This window comes from Leucopleurus acutus, assembly GCF_964270905.1.
Source record: "Leucopleurus acutus genome assembly, chromosome: 7".
Classification (NCBI taxonomy): domain Eukaryota; kingdom Metazoa; phylum Chordata; class Mammalia; order Artiodactyla; family Delphinidae; genus Leucopleurus; species Leucopleurus acutus.
The window spans coordinates 50,054,666-50,070,015 of NC_139150.1; the positions used below are offsets into that span (position 1 = coordinate 50,054,666).

Consider the following 15,350-nt stretch of genomic DNA (forward strand, 5'->3'; position numbering starts at 1 on the left):
TCAATTCAAGGTACTGCACTGAATGGTATATAAATTAGAGCACCAAACTGACAATACAACCAAGGATAAATTTGGAATGTAACTCAGTTATGAATAAGCTGAATTACCAACTCTGCTAAACACACGCTTATCATCTTTGTGTGAATTCTTATTACAAAAAGCCCTTAATGGAACCAAGACTCTTCTCCTTTCCTAAATTCAGGGTACTTTTGATTCACACAAACCTAAATTCCTTGTCTGTTTTTTAAAAATTCTAAACATATTTTAGCCTTTAGGAGTGAACGCGGGAGTATAAACGGATGCAACTTTTCTAGGAAGCAATTTGGCAGTAAACATCAAGAGTCTTAAAAATGTTCTCTGCTTTTACTCAGTAATTCCATTTCTGAGTACCTACCTAAAGAAGAGGACTGGAATGCTGATCATTGATATACAAAAATGGATTATATATAAAAAGGTGCATCTCCTGTAAAAAGAAGCAAAAAATAGGAAGTAATCGAAACGGCCAACACTACTAGAACTATCTACTTATGCAGCAGTGGTCACGGCATGTATTATTATTCTGCAGTTATTAGCAATGATGTTGCGTAAGTTTTACCTACCTGAAACATTCAAACAGAAAAAGCAGGAAAGAGAACTGCACAGTGTACACCCAGCTATTACACACATGGACATCCACAAATATATAATTGGAGGAAATGCACCAAAATTGTCTGAGGGATGGGGCTATAAGTAATTTTTATTTTCTTTTTCATATGTCTTTATTTTCCGATGTTCAGCGATGAGCATGTCCTCACTTATATGATCAGTAATTGAAATAAAAGCTGCCCTGAAAAGTAGGAAGTAGTGTAGAAATCCACCACAAAGCACCTTGATTACAATGTCCTCCTTTTTATTAAATTATAAAACTGACTGCAGTCAATACACACAATTTTGGGAATGTGTTTTTCTCAAGTATCTGCTTTCGTGGAACACATGGTTTTAAACAGACAGACAAAAATATTTCTATACCAACTTCTTGGACTTCAAGCTATTTAGCACTACCAAGTATAGCTATTATATATACAGTCAGAATTCATGGAAAATATTACAAAGACAAATGTCTTGAAAAGATGACACGGTACAGAGAAAACCATAGCTCTTAAACTGGTATAAAAATTTAATCAAAATGTTTTAGTCCATTATGGCTTTGCATAAAGCTTCAAAAGGAGAAAATTTAAGACACTTCTCATCAAAGGCACTTACATAGTTGTAATAAACTACCTCTTTGAATTCAATTTGAGTCACATAGTATTTTTATTTATTTTTTTCACATTCTCTCATTGAAACGGTCCTGGAAAGCAGCTATTAATGAGGAAAAATAGTTATCATTTCTTAATATATATGTTAAAAATACGCAAACAGAATTAATACAGATTTTGGTCCACTGAAGCAGGTAGCAGTATCAGACGGTAGTGTTTCTCTTAATTCTGAGCCAAAAGCCATAAGCTCCCCAGACTCAGTCCCCTGGGCTCCCCAGGAAGTGCCCCTACATCTCCACAGTGCATCAAAACTGCAAAGAACCATCCTCCCACGGCTGGTGGGAATGCTGCTCTGAGTGGGCGGCAGCGGGGCACCCAAGAGTCAATCCTCGGGCATCTATAATTCCGTGTCCCGGTATCGGGAAGGCTGGCCGTAGTAATTGCGTTTTGAGTGTTCCGACAGCTGCTGTCGGTATTCTTCCTCCTCGGCGTCACTGCCATAACCTCCTCTGGGATCCTGATAAAGTCTGGCAGGACCTTTCTGCGGCTCGGGGGGCCTGGAACTAACAAAGTGAGAGGGTTACGTGAAGCCGAAATCTCGGGCCTCCCCGCCCGTGATGCATGCAGTGGTCAACTGCCCAGGACGGCTGGCTCACCTGAGTCACACTCTGCTGACAAGCCAGGGCACTCCTGGCCCGGCTCCAGGTTCCCAGAGTGGTAGGAGTGAGGACGGGAATAACAAGGCCAATGCCCACTTGAGCAGCGAGTGGGGAAGCTGGTCACGTGCTCCCTGACCTAAGAACTCTCCAGCCGGAGGTGGGTGCCTTCTTAAGCTCACTGGCTAAAAGCTCACAAGCAGAGCAAGTTCTTTGCCAGTTTCAGTCAATTATACCAAATCCCCTCTGTTTCCAGGGGCCACTTGGTAGGCTGTGCCACAGTTCAACTGGCAAAGAAGAAATTTGCCTCTAGTTTTCTGTTGCGCGTTAAAACTAGACTCCAGTTTCCAGTCAGAATGGCTGCAAGAAAATGTGATTGTTTTCTTTTGTTTCCTATTCTCAGAAGCAGGAAATGATCCAGCGTAAAACCTCAACAGGAAGACACTGTGATAATTACTAGTGCTTATGTAGCACTTTCAACAGAAAGCATCTTACCAACACCAGTCGATTGATGTCACCTTCCCTTCAGACCACAGCTCAGAACAAGTGGCCTGACTTTGCTAGGTGATGCAAAGGAATTAAGGAGCTTGGCTAAGAGCTCGAAAATATTAGCGATGAAACAATTGGCATCTAAGCCCCAGGAATTTTGCTCATGTGCTATCTGAACATAATTTAACACATCTGTGCTCCAATGGGTCTAATGGCACTGACTTGGAATGTCAATGATTACACTGTGTCAGTTTTAGCACACGATCAACACTACCATAAAATTTTGACTCTATGATCTTCACAATTAATTTGACTGAATAAGCAAACAGTTGACCAGGAAAAAAACCAAACCTTCTTGTTACTTTGAAATGTAGGTGAAAAAAATTCTTTCTTAGGCATCCAAGTCCTAGACAAGCCCCTTTTTTAGACCTATACCTTCCGAGCAGCTCTTACCTTGTGTACTGGGGTGGGCCGGGCTCCGGCTTGGGTGTTTTGATTGGAACTGCATAGATATCAGGATGCTTCTGAGCAATTTCAATCTGTGGTGATTAAGGAAAAAAAGAGGGAAGGGATGAATGACTAGACAGCTTGCTCATTCCCTGCTGGCTCCATTTTCCAATCCCATTTCAAGGAGAAGAGGAAAAAGAGAAGCAAATCTCTAGCTTCTAGGGTTGTACGTGATGCCTAGTGGTATATGTCATAGGAAAAATGTTTAAAACTAAAGAAATTCTGCCGCATGCTACAATATGGTTGAACCTTCAGGACACTATGCTATGGGAAATAGGCCAGTCACAAAAAGACAAATACTGTATGATTCCACTTATGTGAGGCTCCTAAGCTGTGAAATTCATGGAGACAGACAGTAGAATGTTGGTTAAGGGACTGGGGAAGGAGGTGGTGGGGGTCATTAATATTGACATATACAGAGCTTCAGCTGAGGAGGATGACAAAATTCTGGAGACGAATGGTGGAGGTAGTTCACAGCAATGTGAATACACTGAATGCCCCTGAACACTTGCAAACGGTTAAAATGTAAGTTTTATGTATACTCTACCACCAAAAAAAAAAGAAAGAAAAGAAAAAAAGAGGTCTCTTGCCTTCTGAGATGGCCCACACTCTGTGGAGTGTGTTTCTCCCAGGGCCACTCTTGCCTGTTGAGACGAACAGTGTCCTGTCTATGGAATGTGTACCTCTAAATAAATCCACTTCGTATCTATCACTTTATCTCTCACTGAATTCTTTCTGAGATGAGACACAAAGAACCTGAGCTTCGCTCCAGTGCTTTGTGACCACCTCGAGGGGTGGGATAGGGAGCGTGGGAGGGAGATGCAAGAGGGAGGAGATACGGGGATGTATGTATATGTATAGCTGATTCACTTTGTCATACAGCAGAAACTAACACACCATTGTAAAGCAATTATACTCCAATAAAGATGTTAAAAAAAAAATGAGCTTCAGTAAGTCTTGACACCAGGAACTAAGGCCCCCAGCCAGGTGGAGGATGGAACGATGACATTGACCCTCCTGACTTCAATCAGCTAAAGCTTGGACTCTGTCAAGCTCTGCCCCAATTCTATGCTGAATTCTCTACTCAAGCCCCCTGATGAATATGCACGTACCCTTAGTTTAAAACCTCCCCAGTTTTGCAGTTCGGGAGACGCTACTTTGGGAAAAGATCCCCAGTGTTCTCCTTACTTACGGTGAGTAATAAATCCTTCCTTCTCCTGCCCCCGCCACCAAAAAAACAAAAAAGAAAATCAGAAAAAGGCTCAGAAGCACTGCCATTGTTGTGACAAGCTTAAATGAAAAAAACTCCCATAACCACTGGGCAGAATATGCTTAAATTCTTCTCTGGCTTCTGAAAGGCTTTTGTGCACATGGCACAAAAATTCAAACAGTATCAAAAAGGACAATCTATGGGCCTTTCAATTTTAGCACCCAAGGTGTGCAGAGTTTCTATGGCAAATCTGGGAGCAAAGTAAAACTCAGTTATCAACTGTTTTAACAAAAAACAATTTCAAAGAGGCCATTGATTCTCTCTTGTCACACTTCCCCATTCTAGAACCTGATAAAAAGTTCTGAAGTATGAAGGGCAGAATCCTATTTGCCTACAATGTTAGGTTTTCTTGACTGGAAGAAAAAGGGATGCGCTGATAGCTGGCCACCTGGAAATGACACACATACAGGATGTGCTTTTGTATCACGCGTGTGAACACCCTTTCATGTTTGTCGCAGGGGCAAAAGGACTGCAAATCATTATACTGCAATGAAACTTCTTTAAAATTCTTACTGATGACACGCTAAGATGACCTAGTGGTTGAAAAAGAATTACCCTTGCATTCTGCGCTTCTTGGAGCTCTTGCATTCTCTGTAATCTCGCCTTGTGATCCATCTTCTCAAATATTTTTACTTTGCCCAGGACAGACTTGGGGGCGCTGTCCTGCTCCTCACTGCTTTCTCCCACCTCCTCACTCTCTGGGGGAGGGACGGGAGTGGACGGCTTCAGTATAGGCCGTCCAAAGGCAGGTTTTGCTGCAATAGGAGGTGGACATCCTTTGGTAGATGTCCCGGGAATTTCATTACCGGCAACAGCTGAGGGGTTTGACTTGTATTCATAGGATCTAGAGAAGTCAAAGGATTCTTCTTTGTTTTGGGTTTTGGCCTGCAGAGAGCAATGACATAGTTTTAACCGTGAGCTTTCGGTTTATTTTCAAATCTCTATTAGTGATTTAATACACTCCATTTCCTGATCAGTTTCCAAAGGTGGTCAACAAATTCCATTCCGACAAGGAATCAAATACGGCAAGGCACACGGCCACTGATCTGGCATCCGGAGCCCTACCTCACTCCCTACAGAAGAGAATTAAGTGCTCAGGAAAGCAAGAGGGTGCTGGGGACGTGCTAGGAGGCCCGCAAGTGCTAGAGGCGGATCAGACCTCACTTTGTACTAGAGGAGATCAGAATTTTGGAGAAGACCTCAGAACAAGTCAGGCTTCAGGATGGAATAGTGGCTCCCGAGCTCACACCACGCGGAGGGTGCGTGCCCCGGCCCGGAGGTCCAGCCAGAGGTGCAGGAGACTGGGGTGGGGAGTAGAGAGGGAGCATATCACGCTGATGGCCATTTTTTCTTCATACTTCCATCCTAGGCCTGCTTGTCAATTTTCACTGTTCTATTTTAGGAGGTCACCAATTACTTCTGAAAGCCCAATCAATTATTACTTTCTTCTTATCTAAAGTATTGAGTTAGAGAGAGAAATTTTCTTGGGTTATAAAGAAAAGCCTAGAGTCATAGCTTTGATTCAGAGAGGGGTAAACCATCGTATGACATACGCCCATGTGTCCTCGCACCAATTCTGTTCTGGACAATGGTTTATTTAAAAAATAAATTAAATGGTCCTCCTAATGAGACGCATTGTCAACAATGGTGGTGATTGTTTTCTTTAGCACGTCACCAGGAAGGATTTTTCAGGTGCATCTAAATCAGATCATGGGCAGAAAAATTTAATTGGACAGAGGAAGAAAAACAGATTCTAAGACAGGTGATTCTGGGCATACAGTATTTATCAAACTTTTATTCTTTCTACATAAATAAACAAATAAACCAAAACAAAAGGAAACAAACACTAATAGTCCTAAAATTATATGTTCTTCTAAAACTGCCTTTCCATTCTACTATTTCACCTTTTCCTAATTTTTGGTTTCACCCAAAAGGCCAAAAGATAGGCTCTAATAGAGAACCTGGTAAGTCAAAAACATAATCCAATACCATATTATTGTGCGTGCTCCTCCCTGGCTATGCGAGGAGCTCCAGGGGCATACGCTTCCTTCTCCTTCCCATCCTGGGCTTCCCAGCCACGTACCTGGGGCGGCTCTGGCTTGAATGCCGGGGGCGGGCTATTGTCCCTAAGTTGATCTCTGCTAGCAGCCCTCCTCATCTGAGCTCCTGGCTCTGGGCTAGGTTTCCTTATGCTCTACAAGACATAAAGGTTCATTCATAACAAGAACATCCCAGCAGAAAGAAGAGAGCACTGGTCTGCTTTGCTGGAGTTCTTCAAACTTGTGGGAATTCAGACGTTAAGGTTCATAACTTGCATAAGTTGAGCTACTGACCCAATGCCTCTTTACTAAAAAGGCAGGTACCAGGCATATTCTCCCATTAGCAAGTGCTTAAGATACATTTTTCCAAAACTAGCTGCATCTCTCCCTTTAAAGTACAAAAACAAAAGGTCTTCCTAAAGTCTAAAATCTCTTTTGTCACTAACAGCTGTTAACATTTTAAAGCATTAGCTCAGCTGTATCTGCAGACATTCATGAGTTAATTTATTCTTTACCACTTGTCCAGCAGTATATACTAATTTGTCATGGTGAGTTGCTCCTCCTTTCAACTTGTATTTTTGGTACTTATACTTCGTAAAGAATAAAACCATTCATTGAAATGAGCTAAACTGCTAAAGAGAAGTCCACAGTCATAATTATCCAAATATATGAAGCGTCTTGTCCACAAAGGTAATTATCCCAATGTTCTCTGAGGTGTAACTAATAATCGCTCTGATCCTTAGTGCTGGCCATGTGATTCCTAGGATCACAGGAGCTGTCTATTCGCTGGTCAGTGGATGCATAGTACATGAGATCAGACATATCATTAATCAGCGAACTCAATTAAAAAATTGAAATACGAGAGAGAAGGAAACTGATGGGGAAACAGGAGTTTTTGCAAGATTAGAAAGGTTAAAGGTAGGGGGGAGAAGAAAAAGCACGGATACCTAAGAGTACAGAGAGAGGCCTAATCAAAGGTTACAAGTAAATATAACAATACTGTATTTAAAAATAATGTCCCCCTTGTAATTTGGACAGCTGGCCCGATATCATGACGTCATGCCCGACAGCATCTGTGTGACGAATGCTGATCACTCAACCTCTCCCAGCGCTTAGTTCCTGTCCCACTCCCCCCTGGACCACATCCACAATCATACAGGCACTGGCTTGGAATGAGAGGCTCCCTAGACATCATCCACTCCAACCCTTAGGAATACCTGCCACAGCACCCTGAATAAACCGCTGGCCGGAGGAATTCAAGTGAAACGCCAGAACCTCCCTTTCCTGCCCAGGGCCGGGCAGCCCATGGCCTCCTCGCCTCACCTCCTCGTGCTGCACCGGCTCCGAGGAGCGGGTGATGGAAGACACCAGCGGCTCCTCAGCTGGCTCATCCAGCTCATTGTCAGTGTAGGCACCTCCTTCGCCGTCGGTGTCTTCAAAGTCACTGATGAGGCGGCTGTCGCAACTCAGATAGTCCGCGCCCATGGCGGTTAAGTAGGACATGCGGTCTTCGGGGTCATCATCCATCCCTTCCATCTAGAGGAATTTGTTTTGGAGGGTCAGTGGGATCTGACATGGCTCCTGGGAGTGAGGACTCAAGAAAATTCCCAAGGGCACAGCCAAGTGACTGAAACCTTGACTTGTTCTAGAAAGGGAAGTCACCTTTATCCTCCTGGAATCACTTGGCTTTAAATTACTATGTTAATTTTTGTGCAGAGACTCAGACTAGAAACCCTCCGCCCTATCTCTCCTTGCCACCATCCGTCCTATATACCACTACTGAGCCAGGCTTCCTCAGACTGTTGCACTTCCTTCCAGAATCTGGCTCTCCTCCAGCTGTCTCTGTTGTATTTGTCTCCTACCAATAGTGCACGCTGCCTTGAGCTGCACACCTCGCCGCCCATCCATGAGATTCTCAAATCCTTGAGGGCAGAAGCTATGTCCTGTTCAACGTGTTCTCACCACAGAGGCTAGCACAAAGCCATAGTGGGTATAAGCACTCAGTAGATGCTACTAGATACTCTGACTAAACACGCAGTTCCTTAAGGGCAAGACTAGGCTCAACCATCTAATCAGTAATGGAGGCACTTCCGCAACAAAAATCGTACCTCTAACGTCTCACAAACTACCTCAATTCAGCTGGACCACAGAATACCAGCACCAAAGGCTCCTAGAACCACAGGGAATTCTATAGTTTCTTTGCTTCCTCCCTGAAGTAGGGCTGCGTGTAAACTGCCTCCACAGATGAGACGCGAGCCAAGGTTAGGCGCCTATACAAGGACCCAATGCTCTCCCATCACCTACTCAAATCCCTAGAACACACTCTCTGCCAGACTTCTTTCTAAGCCAATGATTCAAACTCCATTAGCTTTTCTTCTTTCTATTAATTTTTAACCGTGTTCTCCACATAGCTCAACCTCACCTCTCCACTCTGAGTTTCCCAAGTCCTTCATACTAAGCTGTGGAGCTCAACACAAGGTCTTGTAAGCTCTGATTAGTGTGCTTGGAACAAAACACTAGTTACTACGTTAAAAGCAAAAGGGAAGTGAATGTAGGGCTGCATACATCCCATTCTGCTTTTCTTGTAAACGTCCCTTCATTTTATTACTTTTTCAGAGAATTTATAAATTTTCGAACTACTGATGCACATGTTGGGATCACTTGAAATGGGCATGGTTTTACTACATTCACTACCCTCTGGAGAAAAAACTCAGAACGCGGACTCTCACCTCATAGCAGAGTATCTGTGCCACATACCTTTCCTTCGGAGACCCAAACTGCTTCTCCTTGCTGATGCTGAATCGTGTCCTTCAGGCTGCCAAACCAGCTATCGTTGGCTGAATTTAGGTTGATTGTGGCTATAGAAATGCAAACCAAAAGGCGTGCCTCAATTTCCAGAGAAATTTTTATTAGAAATCCCATTGGACATAATTTATCCTAACTTTCATATTTAAGTTAAAACTTTGGCAGATGAAAGAGAAAGTGTTTACAAATATTTGAACAGTAAATCCCTTTAGTCGAATGTAATTAAAAGCATTACCATCTTGGGGCTTCCCTGGTGGCGCAGTGGTTAAGAATCGTCCTGCCAATGCACGGGGACACGGGTTCGAGCCCTGGTCCAGGAAGATACCACATGCCGTGGAGCAGCTAAGCCCTTGCGCCACAACTACTGAGCCCGCGCTTTAGAGCCTATGAACCACAACTACTAAGCCCACGTGCCACAGCTGCTGAGCCCGCGCACCTAGAGCCCATGCTCCGCAACAAGAGAAGCCACTGCAATGAGAAGCCCGCGCACCGCAACGAAGAGTAGCTCCCGTGCACCACAACTAGGGAAAGCCTGTGCACAGCAATGAAGACACAACACAGCCAAAAATAAAAATAAATAAACAAATTTATATTAAAAAAAACCCCAATTACCAACTGGCTGTTGGAGTTTACATTATAGGTGGATGTTATAAAGCTAAAAATGGATTAATTTCTTTAAAGAATGTCTATTTTTCAGAAAAGCTACCTTAAAAAAATTTGTTGTTTTCATTTTGACCTCGCCATACGGCTTGTGGGATCTCAGCTCCCCAACCAGGGACTGAAGCCAGGCCACGGCAGTGAAAGCGCCAAATACGAACCACTAGACTACCAGGAAACTCCCAAATGTGTTTTTTTTTTTTTTCTTTTTTTTTTTGGCGGTACGCGGGCCTCTCACTGTTGTGGCCCCTCCCGTTGCGGAGCACAGGCTCCGGACGCGCAGGCTCAGCGGCCATGGCTCACGGGCCCAGCCGCTCCACGGCATGTGGGATCTTCCCGGGCCGGGGCACGAACCCGTGTCCCCTGCATCGGCAGGCGGACTCTCAACCACTGCGCCACCAGGGAAGCCCCCAAATGTGTTTTTAAACAGTGTGTTTTCAGGGGCAAAGATAACACATCTGAACCAAATATAAATATGCTGTGTTTTAAAGAGCAATACATAGACAGGAACATTATAAGTGAGAAAAACATATACCAAGGTACATGTTATCTCCAATCAAAAACTAAAGATAACATTTAAATGAATATCATTTTGATAGGATTAAACATTTTAGAATATAGACATAGATTAACCAAACTGTACAGGTATGTATTTACAGAACATACATTTTCTATTCAGAACAAAGTATATCTTATGTAATGGCACTTACTATGATTGACCAAGTAGTTTTCCAAATACCTTACATGGATTAGCTCATTTCATGCTTTAACAAACCTCACAAGGTGGGTATTGCTATTATCCCTGTTTTACAGGTGAGAAACTGAAGCACAGTAGTGAAAGTAACTAGCCCAAGGCATCGCACAAAGCCAGTGGAAAAGCCTGGATGCAAACTCAGAAGTTTGCTTTTAGAATCTATGGTCTTGACCATGGCATGACAAACACGAATTTAGAGCACCGGTATAAAATACCAACCAAGTAAAACACATGTGATTGTTCTTCAGCAATATGTATTCATGGACCTACTGGGGATAAACCAGATAATCAAAATTGGGCCTAGGGCTTCCCTGGTGGCGCAGTGGTTGAGAGTCCGCCTGCCGATGCAGGGGACACGGGTTCGTGCCCTGGTCCGGGAAGATCCCACATGCCGCGGAGCGGCTGGGCCTGTGAGCCATGGCCACTGACCCTGCGCGTCCGGAGCCTGTGCTCCACAACGGGAGAGGCCACAGCAGTGAGAGGCCCGCGTACCGCAAAAAAAAAAAAAAAAAAAAAAAAAAAATTGGGCCTAAAATGAACAAACTGAAGGTTAATTAGGATTTTTAAAAACTATATCACACCATGGCCTGTAATTAAGGGGTATTGCATTATGTGGCACCCAAAAGAAAATTGGAACTTGTTGATAAAAGTTGTTTGGCAGCCTGTCCCACCTATCCTGAAGTCTGCGTAATTCTTGGTAAAGAGCCACAAAGAACCAGTAAGCAAATTTCGTAAGCAATTATGCTTCAGGTTTTCTTCCTAGTAACGTATAGCATTCTTTCATTTAAAGAGTCCTAACACTGACCTTGGAAAATCCTGAATGAGCGTACAGTTTCCTTGGTTATTAATTATTTATAGCATTAGAATAAACCGATACCTTGGACAACTCAAGGAAAATTAACCTTGATTCCTTGGACTTCTGTATCCTTATCATGGTATTTTAAAAAGATTATTGTCCTCTTGGTAACAGAAGTGAGATCAGGCATATAGACAAAATGGGTGATTTGCACTAAGTGAGAACAGTCAGCTGCCTTTTAAAGCTTTATGTTGGAGCTGTCTGAGATGAGTACAGTTTGTATTTATCATGAGGAAAACCTAAAGTTAAAAGGGGCATTTGTGGGGCTTCCCTGGTGGCGCAGTGGTTGAGAGTCCGCCTGCCGATGCAGGGGACGCAGGTTCGTGCCCTGGTCCAGGAAGATCCCACATGCCGTGGAGAGGCTGGGCCCGTGAGCCATGGCCGCTGAGCCTGCGCGTCCGGAGCCTGTGCTCCGCAACGGGAGAGGCCACAACAGTGAGAGGCCCTCGTACCGCTAAAAAAAAAAGGGGCATTTGTGAAATGCAGAAAATATGTTCATGCCCCCTGATAAAATGAAAAAAGTCAGAAACCTCTTATTGAACCCACACTGAGTCAAGTATATGAAAAAAAAAAAAGAGCTTTACAGTAACTAATTTCCTAAGCCCCATAAAAATGTAATTTCCGACTAAGTTGGTAACATCCAACTCATGCACTTGACCTCTCTTTAACAGGTGGGTGCACAGCTATGATGCTTCCCTTCACTTGAAATCAAGTTCCTTTGGTTTACTATTGGCTTCTGCTCCTTAACTTTTTCAGATTCTTTGACTACAAGCAATACTGGTTAATTCCTGTTGTTCCCAACCTCTGGACTAGACCCATGTTCCCTTGGCTAGAACGCCAGAAAGTGAAATATTGAAAGGAGCTTCACTCAGCCTCCCTCGCGGGTGGGAGTCCTGGGATTCTAGGGGCATCCCTTCCCAGCCCCCGCACAAGTGCGCTCGGTGCTTCTTCTCCTTCTCTACCCAAGGAGGTTGGGGAGCACCGAGAACAACAGCAAAAGGTGACATGTGAGGCTGGAGGGCTGGGGAGAAATCGGGAGTGACTGTAATGGGTATGAAGTTTCTCTTCTGGGTGATGGAAAAGTTCTAAAACTGATGGTGCTGAGGGCTATACATCTTTGAATATACTAAAAACTACTAAACTGTACAGTTTAAGTGGGTGAATTATAGCGTATATAAATTAAATTTCAGTAAAGCTATTCATGTGGCAGGGACCCTCTCTAAATGGACAAGCGTCAACTGAAGTGCCCGGCCAGGGAGTGTGGCAACTTCCATCTGCTTCCTGTGGCCCTCACAAGACCCTACGTGTCCTTGGGAAACCAAGAACTGCCTCCTGCGGTTTGGGTACTTTTGACTAGTACATGATTCACTCCTCTCCCCAGGCTTTCTCAAACACTATATTATGGCATAGAAAATTTCTTTTACAATATGTAACGTTTATAAAGACTTTTTTTTTTTTTTTGGCGGTACGTGGGACTCTCACTCTTGTGGCCTCTCCCGTTGCGGAGCACAGGCTCTGGATGCGCAGGCTCAGTGGCCATGGCTCATGGGCCCAGCTGCTCCGCGGCATGTGGGATCTTCCCGGACTGGGGCACGAACCCACGTCCCCTGCATCGGCAGGCAGACTCTCAGCCACTGCGCCACCAGGGAAGCCCTATAAAGATTTTTAAAAAGCGTAAAATAGTATCACTAATAGCATTTGTTTAGCATTTCCAAAATCTCAGGACTGAATTATACAAATTTCACATTAATGAAATCTTAGAAAACTGATAAAAGTGCTATCCTTTGGTACTTTAAAAATCCCACAGTTTCATCCAAAGGGTGGCCCTGTGTGGGTCTCTAAATCCATAATTCCATTTCCGTGGTATTTAAACCATGAACTGAGTGCTTCAGGAATTCCAAGAAAGCATGTAACTTAAACTTCAGGTTTTAAAAAATAATTTTTGCAACATATGCATGCAAATGTATTCTAAAATAAATTTTTTTAAATGAGGGGGGAGGGTTGGGCAGCCTAATATTTTAATTTACATTGACAAGTTAATTTGCTCTGGGGCAAATCTCAGAATGAAGTTTCCCTGGTCATCTCCACTTAATTAAGAAGTATCTTGAGTTTGCAAGAAGAGCCATTTTAAGTTTTTTAGTTTTTAGGTAAAAGGCATTTATTATATTGTAAAAATAGTAATGGACATATGTAAAAAAACAAAAGACCAAATAATTTATAAAATAAATTATAACTTTCAAAAATGACCAAGACATAACAATAAGTATAACAGTACAAAAAATATAAATCAACAAGCACTAGCAATGTTAGCTTTTCCTGTAACCACTCACTATTATCATACTAAGCCCTGATTTGTCCTATATCTGAAATACTAACAATTTACCAACACACTAACAGTTTACAAATCTTCAGTTCTTCTACTCAATCATGTTTACTACACAGTAACTTCAAGAAGAGCCATTTTCATACTGTCATAATTAAATAATCACCTGCGGGAAACAAGATTTTCTTGTTACTGTGCAACAAGGAAAAAAGAAGGATATTGAGCCTGGTGAGACCACCTGCAACATAAGCCTTGATTTTCAATTACTGTTCATCGTAGTAGCTCTATCTTTTCCAATTATTAATTCATTAAAATGACATAAATTTAAAATAATAAAAAAACCTTGGATTTTGGCCATGGTGCACACAATCAAATCACAGCCTGGCCAGGCTGAGTGAGACACGAGGCATAGAAAGCGCTCAGTGGGGCCATTCACACAGCTCTCAAGAGTTAAACTTAGAAGTCTGGAAGATTGCTGCGAAAGGCCATCTCACAGACAACTGAGGCCTTTTGATAAGTTACCTGGCACCCTGCTCCATCCATCCTGATGACCAAATAATTCCATACCGAAGGCTGGCAACCTATGCTGACAGTGGATCACCTCCAAGTTCTAGATGAAATTGGACACTCACAGAGTCCCAGCCTCCAACTTTAGTTATCCCCAAACCTTCAACTTCCTGATTAGCTTAGTCGCAATCATATGGACCTCAGTTCAATGGGCAAATTGTCTATTAAATGGAGAAACAGCACTATATGACCCCTTTCAGCATTAGGATAATACATCTGTGCTGTAAAGTATATAGAATATTGGACCCACAGTCAGAGACACTACAGTGTTAGTCTGGGCTTAGCCATACACTAATGTGTGACCTTGTGGAAATCACCTGGCCTTTCCTATGGCCTAATAAGACAGTACACATGAAAGTCTGTACCACTGTTAGCCATAGCTATAATAAAAATAGTAATGATGATAATAATAATTATAGTAATAGTAGTAAAAACAACAGAGGAAAGATTATATATGAACATACCAAAAGCACAAGCTCTTAAGACGCTACATTCACAAAAACCCAGTTTATGACACACCATTCCCTTCTTTGCATTTGGCTAGATTACCTACCTCTTAGTTAGAGCACTTCACCGTAGTGGTAAGGAGTGCATCTCACTCTTTAACAAGAAAAGCCAGTAAGAGTAAAATAGGGTCTAATGTGGACATTCATCAATCATTCACCCCCTCCCCTCCCCTTCCCAGTGTCAGATAAGCTAAAAATGACACAGGTTGGTGATGACTGGCACTGAACTCAAAAGAGCTATCATTATCCTAAGGATATTAATTACATCCACACAGTCTCCTCATGTTGCTCCCACAAAACTACATGACCAAAAACTTCATGCCATCCTGTTAGACCCTTAATTATACCACATTCACAGAACTAGTCATTTTCATAGATAGTGCACGTATTCAGTTACTAAAACAGGTCACATTCTTAAATCATTTTTCATGAATAACAGTAGCAGTAGGCAGTAGGTCTTCATTTCAGGAACTTTAAAAAATATTCTATGGGACTTCCCTGGTGGCACAGTGCACTCCCAATGCAGGGGGCCCAGTTTTGATCCCTCGTCAGGGAACTAGATCCCACATGCATGCCACAACTAAGGAGCCCATGTGCCACAACTAAGGAGCCCACCTGCTGCAACCAAAGAGCCCATGTGCCGCAACTAAGGAGGCTTGAAGCTGCAACTAAGGAGCCCATGA

General features: G+C 43.0%; 1 protein-coding gene across 3 annotated transcripts in view; it reads right to left on the minus strand.

Annotated features, from left to right (window-relative positions):
- Positions 1-868: 868 nt before the first annotated feature.
- The window catches only part of TJP2 (tight junction protein 2), a 132,405-nt gene continuing 117,923 nt past the window's right edge, over positions 869-15,350 (minus strand). For 2 of the 3 annotated variants that reach the window (XM_082843117.1, XM_082843115.1), the window contains 6 exons: positions 8,957-9,057; positions 7,523-7,735; positions 6,244-6,354; positions 4,716-5,045; positions 2,837-2,922; positions 869-1,801 (listed from right to left, as the gene is read on the minus strand). In XM_082843117.1, coding sequence (XP_082699243.1) covers positions 1,636-1,801; positions 2,837-2,922; positions 4,716-5,045; positions 6,244-6,354; positions 7,523-7,735; positions 8,957-9,057 — 1,007 coding nt within the window. In that variant the 3' untranslated portion in view covers positions 869-1,635. The remainder of the gene's footprint in view (positions 1,802-2,836; positions 2,923-4,715; positions 5,046-6,243; positions 6,355-7,522; positions 7,736-8,956; positions 9,058-15,350) is intronic. The other variant, XM_082843116.1, reaches the window with a different exon arrangement.